The sequence below is a fragment of the Ascaphus truei genome, unplaced genomic scaffold (genome assembly GCF_040206685.1).
Source record: "Ascaphus truei isolate aAscTru1 unplaced genomic scaffold, aAscTru1.hap1 HAP1_SCAFFOLD_400, whole genome shotgun sequence".
NCBI classification, from domain to species: domain Eukaryota; kingdom Metazoa; phylum Chordata; class Amphibia; order Anura; family Ascaphidae; genus Ascaphus; species Ascaphus truei.
In genome coordinates, this window is record NW_027456731.1 from 288,357 (window position 1) to 302,143 (window position 13,787).

Here is a 13,787-nt window from a genome sequence, read left to right on the forward strand (position 1 = left end):
ATTGTGTGTGTGTGATGCGGTGTGTGTGTCTGATGTGATGCGTGTGTGTGTGATGCGGCGCGTGTGTGTGTGATGCGGCGCGTGTGTGTGTGATGCGGCGCGTGTGTGGTGTGAGGCGGCCCGTGTGTGTGTTGCGGCGCGTGTGTGTGTGAGATGCGGCGCGCGTGTGTGTGATGCAGCGCGCGTGTGTGTGAGATGCGGTGTGTGTGTGATGCGGCACGCGTGTGTGTGATGCGCGCGCGTGTGTGTGATGCGGCGTGTGTGTGTGATGCGGCGTGTGTGTGAATGCGGTGTGTGTATGTGATGCGGCGCGTGTGTGTGATGCGGCGCGTGTGTGTGTGATGAGGCGTGTGTGTGTGTGATGCGGCGTGTGTGTGATGAGGCGTGTGTGGGGGGGGGGGGTGTGGGGTGTGTGTGTTTTGCTGTGGGGAGCAGAGGGATGAGGTGGGGAGGGGACAGTGGGAGCCGGCCACACGTGGGATGAAGTGGGGGGAGGGAGGGGGTGTCAGTGGAGCCGGTCACACGTGGGATGAGGGTGGGGGGAGCAGTGGGAGCTGGTCACACGTGGGATGAGAGGGGGGGGGGCGCAGTGGTAGCCGGTCACACGTGGGATGAGGGGTGGGTGCAGTGGGAGCTGGTCACACGGGGGATGAGGGGGGGGTACAGTGGGAGCCGGTCACACGTGGGATGATGGGGGGGGACAGTAGGAGCCGGTCACACGTGGGATGATGGGGGGGGACAGTAGGAGCCGGTCACACGTGGATGAGGGGGGGGGGACAGTGGGAGCCGGTCACACGGGGATGAGGGGGGGGTGCAGTGGGAGCCGGTCACACGTGGGATGAGGGGGGGGGACAGTGGGAGCCGGTCACACGGGGGATCGGGGGGGGGGGGGGCAGTGGGAGCCGGTCACACGTGGGATGAGGGGGGGGGACCGTGGGAGCGGTCACACGTGGATGAGGGGGGGGGGACAGTGGGAGCCGGTCACACGTGGGGGGGTAGAGGGCCAGTGGGAGCTGGTCACACAAGGGGGGGGACAGTGGGAGCCGGTCACACGTGGGGGGGGGGGGACAGTGGAAGCCGGTCACACGGGGATGAAGTGGGGACAGTGGAGCAGGTCACACGTAGGATGAGGTGGGGTGGGGGACAGTGGGAGCCGGTCACACGTTGGGGAGGGGACACAGTGGGAGCCGGTCACACGTTGGGGAGGGGACACAGTGGAAGCCGGTCACACGTTGGGGAGGGGACACAGTGGGAGCCGGTCACACGGGGGGGGGACAGTGGGAGCCGGTCACACGTGGGGGGGGACAGTGGCAGCCGGCCACACGTCGGATGAGTTGGGGAGGACAGTGGGAGCCGGTCGCACGTGGGATGAGGGGACAGGGGAGCCGGCCACACGTAGGATGAGGTGGGGAGGGGACAGTGGGAGCCGGTCACACGTGGGATAAGGTGACCCAGTGCTACTGTGTGTGACCTGGAGTAGATTGCTATGGGCCAGATATACTAAGTGCTGCTATTCATATGATTGGGACAGAATGTTTTATGGAGTAGCGCTGCTTAGTAATATGGCTTATATCTATCTATATATTTCTCAAACCATTGTATGCGTGTCTGTTTGTCCTGTGTCTAGGGGCAATCGCATTGGACCTTTGGCTCCGCCTCAGGCCAATGAGATTGCTCCCTTGGCCCACCCGCCCCCGCACACCTCTCATTGGCCTGAGGCGGAGTGACGGGCCAAAGGGGACACACACACACACTCTCTCTCCCCCCCCTCCTCTGTCCCCCCTCCCCCCCCCCATCATGTGCGCCGCCCTGCACCGGCTCCCGGACGGAGGGGAAGCGCAGCACGGCCCTCCTAACCCAGCCGCCTACGCTCACTTACCTCCCCGGCGCTCCCTCACCACCCCGGCGCTCCCTTACCTCCCCGGCGCTCCCTTACCTCCCCGGCGCTACCTCCCGGCCGCTGGGGGGCCAAGCAGCCTCCTCGGATCTGCGCCAGTCCCACTCTCCACCACCTCTCACTCCCGTCGTGTGTGTGTGGAGAGGGACATTTTAGTCCTGCCAACAATTTGTGCCTCACTTTCACCCCTGCCCTTCACCCACCTACCCTGTCCTTCACCCCCCCTACCCCTGCCCTTCACCCCCCTCCCTACCCCTGCCCTTCACCCCCCTCCCTACCCCTGCCTTCACCCCCCCTACCCCTGCCCTTCACCCCCCCTACCCCTGCCCTTCACCCCCCCTACCCCTGCCCTTCACCCCCCTTCCTACCCCTGCCCTTCACCCCCCTCCCTACCCCTGCCCTTCACCCCCCTCCCTACCCCTGCCCTTCACCCCCCCTACCCCTGCCCTTCACCACCCTCCCTACCCCTGCCCTTCACCCCCCACCCCTGCCCTTCACCCCCCACCCCTGCCCTTCTCACCCCCCACCCCTGCCCTTCACCACCCCCACCCCTGCCCTTCACCACCCCCACCCCTGCCCTTCACCCCCCCCCCACCCCTGCCCTTCACCCTTGCCCTTCAACCCCCCCCCCCACCCCTGCCCTTCACCCCCCCACCCCTGCCCTTCACCCCCCCCACCCCTGGCGCGCCTCAGCCAAACCCGGCGCTTCTCACCTCCACCCGTGCCGCCGGTGACTCCGCTCCGCAACATCTCCACCCACCGCGTCACCTCCACACGCGACTCTGCTACGCAGCATCCGCCCGCTGCAGCTACCCCCCGCGCCTCAGCCAAGCCCGGCGCTTCTCCCCACCTCACGCCCGACACCCGCGGTCAACGAGCACGGGATGACCGGGGGACGGACCGACGAGCGCCGGGACCGGGGGGGTGATGCAGGGGGGCACAGTGATGTGACGTGCAGGGGAACCGGAGGTTGAGGGCAAACGGGGGACGGGGGGGGGGGGGGGAAACCAGCACCGGGGACAGAGGGGTGATGCAGGGGGGGGACCATCATGTGAGGTGCAGGGGGGGGGGACAGTGGTGTGAAGTGCAGAGGGGGGAGAGTGATTTGAGGTGCAGGGTGGGGAGAGTGATGTGGGGTGCAGGGGGGGGGGAACAGAGCTGTGAAGGGGGAGGAACGGAGGTGTGAAGGGGGGGGGAACGGAGGTGTGAAGGGGGGGAACGGAGGTGTGAAGGGGGGGGACGGAGGTGTGAAGGGGGGGAAAACCCAGCTGAGAAGGGGCGGAATCGGAGAAACCTCTGCTGTGCGATACGCTTTCTGACCAGCAGGCTTAGGGAGGATTTGTTCCTGTAAAGTACCCCTAGTTTGGCATAGGTTTTGTATGTCAGGGTATCAATGTGCATTCCGTATGTTAAGTGGGAGTCAAACTTAACCATATGCCCAGGTATTTAAAACTAGTAACAGGGGTTAGGTTGGTGTTAGCATTTGTTCTGATCTGGAGCTCAGTCACTGGAAGATTTAAAAATTTAGTCTTGGTCCCAAATACCATTGTTACTGTCTTGTCAGTGTTTAAAAACAGTCTGTTTTGGGAAATCCAATTTTCGAGTCTCAAAAAGTCAGATGGAAGTATGTGTTGAAGGTCGGAGAGGCTATGGCTGTGTGCATATAGGATTGTGTCATCTGTATTGAGGCTTCCTTAGCAAGCTGTGGGATGATCATTGATGAACACTGAGAAGAGTAGGGGCCCCAGAACAGAGCCTTGCGGGATGCCACAGGTGATATACAGGTGGTTGGAGTTAGAGCCTGAGATGGACACATGTTGGAATCTTCCTGATAGGTAGGATTGAAACCAGTTTAAAGCATGCTGCCATATTTCCAGAGCTCTGGAGTTTGTTAAGCAAGATAGCATGATCAACAGTATCAAACGCCTTTGCAAAATCTAGGAATATTGCACCAGTGAGTTGTTCCCGTTCCATTCCACACTGGATTTCATTGCAAAACTTTTAGCAGGGTAGTTACGGTAGAGTGTTTGGGGCGAAAGCCAGATTGGAATTGGCTAGGGAAATTTGTCTTGGTATAGTAATCGCTTAATTGGGAGTGAACACATTTTTCCATGACTTTGGATAGTATTGGAGAAAAAGTTTGAGACGGTGTTTTTGTCCCCACTTTTGAAGATTGGGACAACTCTGGCAGTTTTCCAGGTCTTATGGATATGGCCTGTAGACAGGATAGAGTTGACTATGGAAGCAATTGGTTTGGCAATTGCTGGGGCACCAAGTCTTAGGAACCTAGATTGTAGTAAGTCAGGTCCACATTGGCTGCTTAGTTTTAATTTGAGGAGCGCTTGTGTAATTTCCTCTTCGGATACTGGGCCAAATTGAAAATTGTGGGCAATGTTGGGAGGGGGTGGGGCTATATCGGTACTCCAGGATGAGATTCAGATTGTGGTTTGTGTTGCGTTTCGCTAATAAGTTAGTAGCACAACCCACAAAGTAATCATTGAATGCATTTGCAATGTCAGTGGGGTTTGCCAGAGTAATATCCCCCCTTAGTGATATTACTTGGCTGTTGATGGTTAGAAGGCTGGAATATGTTGTTGATAACCTTCATAAGTTAGCTGGGTTTGCTGTATTCTGGTGGAGATTGTCATAGTAATATTGTACTTTTGCATGCCTTGTTTGCCTTGTGCACATGTGCCGCAGTCATCTGTAGTGATTGAGATCCTTGGTATTGCCAGTTACATTGTAGCTTTTCCACAAGGCATCCGTGAACTGGTAGAGTGCTATAAGGTCAGGTGTAACCCATGGAAGCTGGTCACCCCGTACCCTTATTCTGCGTAGTGGAGCATGGGTCTCAGCGCAGAATCAGGGTCAGCACTGGGGAATAATAAACACTTTAGTGGTGGGTGTTCTAGGAATAATCATCATATAACATATTTAATAAAAAAAGGAAACTTGATCACAAATTAGTATATCTATCAATAATTTCGAATGTCCTTTTGTAACTTTACCATTCCCATACTAAAGTGGAAATGTATGTGGTACACGCTTCCTGATTTTATAAATATTCTAGCTGATATAACCGGCATTGCCCGGGATGTAATGTTCCCGCTCCCCTCTCTCCCCTCCCCCTCTCTATCTCTCTCCCTTCCCCCTCTCTCTCCCCTCCCTCTCTCCCCCTCCCTCTCTCTCTCTTCTCCTGTTTCCCCCTCTCTGTCCCCCGTTCACATCAATCTGGTCCCCCCCCCCCCATTTACAGGTCCCGTCCCTCCCTCCCCCCCATTTACAGGTCCGGTCCCCCGCCCCCCTTACAAGCTCCATTCTCCCCCCTCCTTTACAGCTCTGTTCCTCCCTCCTTTACAGCTTCATGCAGTGTGTGTGCGTCAGTATGTGTGTGTGCATCAGGCAGTGTGTGTGTGTGGGCGCGTCAGTGTGTGTGGGCGCGTCAGTCAGTGTTTCTGTGTGTGTGTGTGTTGGTGCGTCAGTCAGTGTGTGTGTGGGCGCGTCAGTCATTGTGTGTGTGTGGGTGCGTCAGTCAGTGTGTGTGTGTGTGGGCGCGTCAGTCAGTGTGTGTGTGGGCACGTCAGTCAGTGTGTGCGCGCGTGCCTGTGTGTGTGCGCCAGTCGGTGTGTATGTGCGTCAGTCAGTGTGTGTGTGTGTGTGTGCGTGTCAGTCAGTGTGTGTGCTCGTCAGTCAGTGTGTGTGTGGCGTGTGTGCGTGAGTCAGTGTGCATCAGCCAGTCAGTGTGTGTATGCGCATCAGTTAGTGTGTGTGTGTGTGTGTGTCAGTGTGTGTGTGTGTGAGAGTCAGTGTGTGTGTGTGTGTCAGTCAGGGTGTGTGTGTGTCAGTCAGGGTGTGTGTGTGGGTGTGTGGCAGTCAGTGTGTGTGTGTGTGTCAGTCAGGGGGTGTGTGTGTGGCAGTTAGTCTGGTGTTGCCCTCCCCCCCCCACATCTCGACTGTCCCCCCTCCCACCGCAGAGGTGCGGAGGAAGGGGGAGACGGGGGGAGAGAGAGGTGAGGCGGTGCGCGCCGTGGCGGGGAGGCTGGCTTTTGGTATGAACGGGGGGAGCGTGAGGGGAGAAGAGTGAGGTGCGCGCGGTGGCGCCGAGGGTAGCGGTGCCGGTGGCGGCGGGGAGGGTTTCTTTTGGTATTACCGGGGATGGTGGGGGGAGAGAGGTGAGGCGGTGTGCGTGGTGGCGCCGAGGACCATGGTTAGCGGTGGGATGGGGGGAGAGTGAGTGAGGGAGCAGGGGAGAGCGAGTAAGGGAGCGGGGGAGAGTGAGTGAGTGAGGGGGCGGGTGGAAAGGGTGAGATCAGCGGCGGTGAGGTGAGGAGCGTGAGTAGCAAAGTAGTCAGTGTCGTCCTGCCAAGTGAACTGCCAACTCCAAGTGAGCCCAAGAGGAACTGTGACATCAGCCCACCCTCAGGTCAATGAGCTGGTGGGCCAATCACAGAGGGGCCAATCACAGGGGGAATAAATACACACACAAACATTATTTCAGTCATATATATATATATACAGTGTTCGACAATTATATACATTTACATGCCCGGGGCGTGTGGATTTAACCCCCGGGCGAGTAAATATTGGCCCAAGCAGCACACGTGTGTTTTTGAAATTTCCCGTGCTCGCGCTGCTGTTTTTCCCGCGCTCGCGCTGGAGAAAAAAAAAAAAAAGCCGGAGGCGGGTTCATGTTGTTGGGGAGATGACCCCGCCTCCGGCTCTCTGAGCAGTGCCTTCGCTCCACCCCCGCCTCTCAGCAACTTTCCCTCCTCAGCGCTTCTACTCCTCCCCCTTCCGGCAGCCAGCCCCTTCCACGCCTGTCTGCCTCAGGCCCCTGCAGACCCATCTGGGGGGGTGCGCGCGCACGCGCTGAAGGGGGGGGGGGCGGCACGTGGAGTTCCCGGCCACATTTCCCATCAGGGAGGTTGGTGGCCGTGCGGCTGTTCCCTGCTCACCACCGATCCCACCGTCGCAACCTCCCCGACACCCTTCCTGGCTGCAGCCTGGGTGCACGCGCAGCTTGCCACGTTTCCCATCGGGGAGGTTGGCGGCCGTGCGTCTGTCCGGCTGGCCCCCCGGATCCTCCCGCTGGCCCCCCGACCCCTCTGCTGGCCCCTGATCCTCCTGCTGCCCCTCGATACTCCCGCTGACCCCCCCCCGATCCTCCCGCTGGCCCCCAGATTGACCCGCTTCCCCCCCGATCCTCCCGCTGGCCCCCCGATCCTCCCGCTGGCACCTCGACCCCCCCGCTGCCCCCCCCCCCGATCCTCCCGCTGGCCTCCCGATCCTCCCGCTGGCACCTTGACCCCCCCCGCTGGCCCCCCGATCCTCCCGCTGGTCCCCCCACCCTCCCGCTGGCCCCCCCATCCTCCCGCTGGCCCCCCCATCCCCCCACTGGCCCCCCGATCCTCCCGCAACTCCTGCCCGATCCCCTGGCATGTGGATCAGCATGTGGAGGACAAGCAGGCCCTGGAGAAACAGGTAGGCCCCCTCCCTTCCAATGAATACCAACCCAGTCACCCACCCAGTGAGTGTGTGTCTGTGATTGTTTGTGTGTGTGGGTGTCTGAGTGTGGGTGTGTGAGTGTGGATGTGTGTGTCTGTGAGGGTGGGTGTGTGTGTCTGTGAGTGTGGGTGTGTGTCTGTGAGTGTGTGTGTGTGTGTGTCTGTGTGGGTGTGTGTGGGTGTGTCTGTGTGTGTGAGTGTGTGTGTCTGAGTGTGTGTTTCTGAGTGTGTGTTTCTGAGTGTGTGTGTGTCTGAGTGTGTGTGTCTGTGTTTGGGTGTGTGAGTTTGGGTGTGTGAGTTTGGATGTGTGTGGGTGGGTGTGTCTGAGTGTGGGTGTGTGTTTGTGTGTGTGTCTGAGTGTGTGTCTGAGTGTGTGTCTGAGTGTGTGTCTGAGTGTGTGTGTGTCTGAGTGTGTGTGTCTGTGTGAGTTTGGGTGTGTGAGTTTGGGTGTGTGTGGATGTGTGTGTTTGCGTGTATGAGTGGGTGGGTGTCTGTGAGTGTGTGTTTGTCTGTGAGTGTTTGTGTGTGTGTGAGTGTCTGTGTGTGTGAGTGTCTGTGTGTCTGTCTGTGAGTGTCTGTCTGAGCGTCTGTCTGAGTGTCTGTCTGTGAGTGTGGACTGTGCTTGTGTGTGTGTGTTTGAGTCTGTGAGTGTTTGTGTCTGTCTGTGAGTGTGTTTCTGTGAGTGTCTGTGAGAGTCCGTGAGTGTGTGTGTCTGTGAGTGTGTCACCCTCTCACCCTCTCCCTGTGTCACCCTCTCCCTGTGTCACCCTCTCCCTGTGTCACCCTCTCCCTGTGTCACCCTCTCCCTGTGTCACCCTCTCCCTGTGTCACCCTCTCCCTGTGTCACCCTCTCCCTGTGTCACCCTTTCCCTGTCGCACTCTCTCTGTCTTTGTCTCTCTATCTCTCTGTGTCTCTCATTGTCTCTATCTCTCTGTGTCTTTCATTGTCTCTATCTCTCTCTGTCTCTCATTGTCTCTCTATCTCTCTTCCTCCGTGTCTCTCTCTTTCTCTGTGTGTCTCTCTCTTCCTCCGTGTCTCTCTCTTTCTTGGTGTGTCTCTCTCTTTCTCGGTGTGTCTCTCTCTTTCTCGGTGTGTCTCTCTCTTTCAATGTGTGTCTCTCTTTCAATGTGTGTCTCTCTCTTTCAATGTGTCTCTCTGTGTGTGTCTCTCTCTTTCAATGTGTGTCTCTCTGTGTCTCTTTCTCTGTGTGTCTCTCTCTTTCTCTGTGTGTCTCTCTCTTTCTCTGTGTGTCTCTCTCTTTCTCTGTGTGTCTCTCTCTCTTTCTGTGTGTGTCTCTCTCTCTCTCTCTGTGTCTCTCTGTCTCTGTCTGTCTGTCTGTCTGTCTCTCTGTCTGTCTGTCTGTCTCTCTCTCTCTGTGTCTCTGTCTGTGTCTCTCTCTGTGTCTCTCGCTGTGTCTCTCGCTGTGTCTCTCGCTGTGTCTCTCGCTGTGTCTCTCTGTCTCTATCTGTGTGTGTCTCTCTCTGTGTCTCTCTCTCTCTCTGTGTGTGTGTGTGTGTCTCTCTCTCTCTCTCTCTCTCTTTCTCTGTCTCTCCCTGTGTGTGTGTGTCTCTCTCTCTGTGTCTCTCTCTCTGTGTGTCTATGTGTATTTCTCTCTCTGTGTCTCTCTGTGTCTCTCTCTGTGTGTGTGTCTCTCTCTCTCTCTCTGTGTGTGTGTGTCTCTCTCTCTCTCTCTCTCCCTGTGTGTGTGTGTGTGTGTGTGTGTCTCTCTCTCTCTCTGTGTCTCTCTCTCTTTGTGTCTCTCTCTCTCTCTCTGTGTGTGTCTCTCTCTCTCTCTCTGTGTCTCTCTCTCTCTGTGTGTCTCTCTCTCTCTCTGTGTGTGTCTCTCTCTCTCTCACCCACTCTCTCTCTCTCTCTCTCTCTCTCTCACACTCTGGATCTCTTATTTACCCTATATATCTTAACTGCCCTATACTTCACCGAAATAACCAATACTGCTTTCTTCCAGATCTGACTCAAGCTTCACACGGAAGACATCGGAACCCCCCCTAACCCAGAAGACAGATAGGGAACACCTCCCCTCCAATGTATTACATTGCGGGAATGAGGTACCTGGACATTGAGGGACTGCGGATCAGGTAAGATCCCAGGCGGGATTGCTGCTTTAGATTTTGTGACGCGGGGGCGTCCAGGCACTGGTTATGGGGTTCAGGAACATTTACACACACACACACGTAACAAGGACTAATTGTAGTATAATGTAATACAATAAATAAATTAATGTCAAAAACAAATGTTGTTCTTACTATGAATTTATTAAAAAAAATTAAAGTGGGCCTGGGGGCGGGACTAGGGCGGGGTTTGGGGCGGGACTAGGGCGGGGTTTTGGGGCGGGACTAGATGTCGAGTAGATTTTTTGGTTGGGCGAGTAGATTTTTGGGTGATTTGTCGAACACTGTATATATATATATATATATATATATGTAAAACACACAGTTGATAAGGACAAAGACAATCCCCTAAATAGCACTCTAAATTACACCACCAAAAATATTTTAAAAGGAAAGATATAGCTCTAAAGAACCAGATGCTCTGCCGAGATAGACAAATGAACACCAGCACCAGCACCATCAGGCCCTTTCTTTAATATTTACTTCAAACTGACTTATTTTGGGATTAGTATTTTTTCTTACCCAATGAGTTAGTATTATTTGATGACCTGAGTTAACCACATATATTTGTGTTGAGCAACATACTTTTTTGTGTGTTTTGTATATATATATGTGTATATATATATATATATATATATATGTATATATATATGTATATATACAGTGGTCGACAAATCACCAAAAAATCTACTCGCCACCTGGTACCACACGTGTGCTGCGTGGGCCAATAGGAGCTCGCCACGATGTTAAATCCACTCGCCCGGGGCGAGCAAATGTATAGGTTTGTCGAACACTGTATATATGTATATATATATATTGCTGGTAGGCAATATCCTCACAAATTAAGGTCATTGTCAGTTTGAATGCTTTTCTGCACTTCTAATTGGAAACTTTTACTGAATACCTGATTTGTTACACATCTTACCATGGGTATCCTGTATCTGTACAATCTTAAACTAAATCTGATGTTTGAAAATAATTTTTTGTGTCCGATGTTAATGCATTTCTTTACTCACATTTTTTCCCCAGATGATGGATTCATGAACAGGAATTCCCCCGAAGGATATCACATTTTGCTCTGTTCACCAGATTGCGTTATGGAAGATACCAGTGTTACCCAAATGTATCACGGAGCAAATCACATTAGTCAGGATATACCAAACCAGCGTCTGAGAGAAACTGTGAGCATTATGGTTAAGGAATCAACCTCACAGGAAGAAGGAAATCTCCCAGACTCCCACATTTATACCATCAGTGAACATACAGGGACAGAATATGCATCTACTCCTATTACAAAGTGTAACAAAGGAAACATGAATGCAGGGAACGTTCACAACAACTTGTCAGTAAAAGAAAGACCATTTGTATGTTCTGAATGTGGGAAATGTTTCACATATAACTCTAATCTCGTTACACATCAGAGAATACACACAGGAGAAAGACCATTTGTATGTTCTGAATGTGGGAAATGTTTCACATATAACTCTACTCGCCGTAGACATCAGAGAATACACACAGGAGAAAAACCATTTGTATGTTCTGAATGTGGGATATGTTTTACTCGGAACTCTACTCTTGTTAAACATCAGAGAATTCACACAGCAGAAAGACCATTTGTATGTTCTGAATGTGGGAAATGTTTTACTCAGAACTCTAATCTTTTTGAACATCAGAGATGTCACACAGGAGAAAGACCGTTTGTATGTTCTGAATGTGAAAAATGTTTTGCCAGTAAGTCATGTCTTGTTAAACATCAGAGAGTTCACACAGGAGAAAAACCATTTGTATGTTCTGAATGTGGGAAATGTTTCACATGTAACTCTAATCTCGTTACACATCAGAGAATACACACAGGAGAAAGACCATTTGTATGTTCTGAATGTGGGAAATGTTTCACATATAACTCTACTCTCCTTAGACATCAGAGAATACACACAGGAGAAAAACCATTTGTATGTTCTGAATGTGGGAAATGTTTTACTCAGAACTCTACTCTTGTTAAACATCAGAGACGTCACACAGGAGAAAAACCATTTGTATGTTCTGAATGTGGGAAATGTTTTGCCGGTAAGTCATGTCTTGTTAAACATCATAGAAAACACATGAATATGTCTTGTTAGGCATCAGAGTTCACACAGGAGAAAAACTGTTTGCTCTAAATGCGGTAAATGTTTTTGCACACAGAAACGTTTACCTTGTAATATAACACCAAAAATTGTGGATGTTATTTTTCTTTAAAAAAATTCTTTCAATGGTTATGGAAACAATGCATTTGTAGTTATTGTGTTGAATATTTTGCTTTTTTTAATTACTTAATGTCATGATAATTGGGTATTGTTAATCTCCCTGGGGCTTAAGGGGTTAATGAGCTACAGTTTTAGGAAAATACAAATATGTGTGGTGTCTTTTCAGAACTATCTGGGCTTCAAAAGGCTTGATTGAAGTTGGGTGTGAACAGTACAGAGGGGGTTTGGTGTATGTTAATACCTAATTTGCAGGCCAAGTGTATATTGCTTGTAGAGACAGCTAGGCCCACGCTGGAGCATTGGGTGTGAAATATAGCACCTGTGACAAAAGTTCGCTACACAGGACGCCCAGCTTCAAAGCATTTCTTGACAAGGGGTGTTATGGGGGCCAGGGGTGTGGCTATAGAAGGAGATATCAGAATGAGTGACCTTATTAAATATAAGAATATCATGAGATGTCCTCGGCTGAACATGCTAAAAGTTACATGTGTGTATCCGTGGGACCGAGTCGCAAATAATGATTACAGACACATGATATCTAGCAGGTACTAAGAGACAGATATTAATATCTCTTAATTTTAGTTTTACACTGTAATATTTAGTCTCATTGGGAGCGTCATGCGTGCCGAAATGTATTAATATGTCTTGCTTGCCAGTAAGTATTACTGAACTGGAGTTATGAAGTTATTTACATAGGAAAAGCAGTTTTTAAACGTCCTGGGGTGGGAGGAGTTTTACTCTGGGGTAAGACTGTCAACCTCACCACTGATTTATGACAGGGGCTGGGTTTAGGTTGTGTTCAATGGGAAATAACTGTATTTAAGGCTGAGCAATATGGTGTGGTTTAGATATCTACCGAGGAGTATTTTGAGACCAGATAATGGATATTTCAATGTTTCTTACCAGCGACCTCTCTGGGGAGAGACTTGTCGGTAGTCCATTGCCTGATCTGCTGGGAGACCCTGATATGAGGCCTGGGCTTCTCCTATGAGGATCAGGGCCAAAGCAGCTGCCCAGCGATCTGTAGCCCAGCCCTGAGCTTCGGCAACTCTTTCAAATGTCAGTAAAAAAGCCTCTGGAACCTCGTTCGGTGCCATTTTCCTCAGGAGTATCGGGGGGTCTGTTTGCAAGTTCTGGACTGTCAGACCCTTGGAAATGGATTAGCAGCTTGGCAATCCGCTTATCTTGTGCTCCCTGTAGTCTTTCATCTCTCTCCGCTTGCAGCCGGGCCTGCTCCTGCATTAACTGTCCCTGCTCGCACAGAAACTCTTTAAACATTTCTTCCATTCTTTTGTGTGTGTGTGTGTGTGTGTGTGGCCCTTTAACTGCAGGAGCCTTTTGAAAATCTCACTTCTGAACACCATATGTTGCAGGGTACATGCAACTACACACGCGGGTTTCTTGACAAGGCTTATTTATTTAGCCTTAAAAGATATACAGCACACAAAAACAAAAATAGCTTTTCATCAGCAAACAAAAGAAAAAATGGCTTTTCTTCAGCAGACCAAACAAAACAGTTTCTCTTTAGCAGACAGTCTAAAAATAAGGCAGCTACCCTTTCTATGCAGGGGACAGACAGTTCATATTTTTATCTACTTTGCTAACAGACCTTGTTTCAGTAATCTCTTCAGTAGCTAACTCCTCTCTCCTCAACAGCCAGCACCATGTGTCTACAGCCTGGGGTTTTAACACACCTTGATTAGGCAGCTGGGATCCAACTAATTGTCCTGAGGTTCCCAGCTGAAGTTAACCTAGTCACTGCTGCACTGCAGACTAGACATAGGTTTTCCAGGCATATAGCTGGTGGCTTTTATCTACCCTGTCACGGGGAAAGGCTTTTTTTTGCATCCCTCTTCTTGCAGCCTCAGATCAGTCGGACAATGCCATACACAATGAAGCAGCAGCACAGCAAAAATGAACAGAGGAAGGCTGATCTATTACAGAGTGCTTTTCCTGGTAATGTACAGGTTAATAAAAGCTTCAATCAGACTTAGAACTTTTGCAACTAAT

General features: G+C 51.9%; 1 protein-coding gene across 1 annotated transcript in view; it reads left to right on the forward strand.

Annotated features, from left to right (window-relative positions):
- Window positions 1-13,239, forward strand: part of LOC142483947 (uncharacterized) — a 19,703-nt gene extending 6,464 nt beyond the window's left edge. Inside the window, exon 6 of the mRNA XM_075583867.1 lies at window positions 10,561-13,239. Coding sequence (XP_075439982.1) covers window positions 10,561-11,651 — 1,091 coding nt within the window. The 3' untranslated portion in view covers window positions 11,652-13,239. The remainder of the gene's footprint in view (window positions 1-10,560) is intronic.
- Window positions 13,240-13,787: the final 548 nt, after the last annotated feature.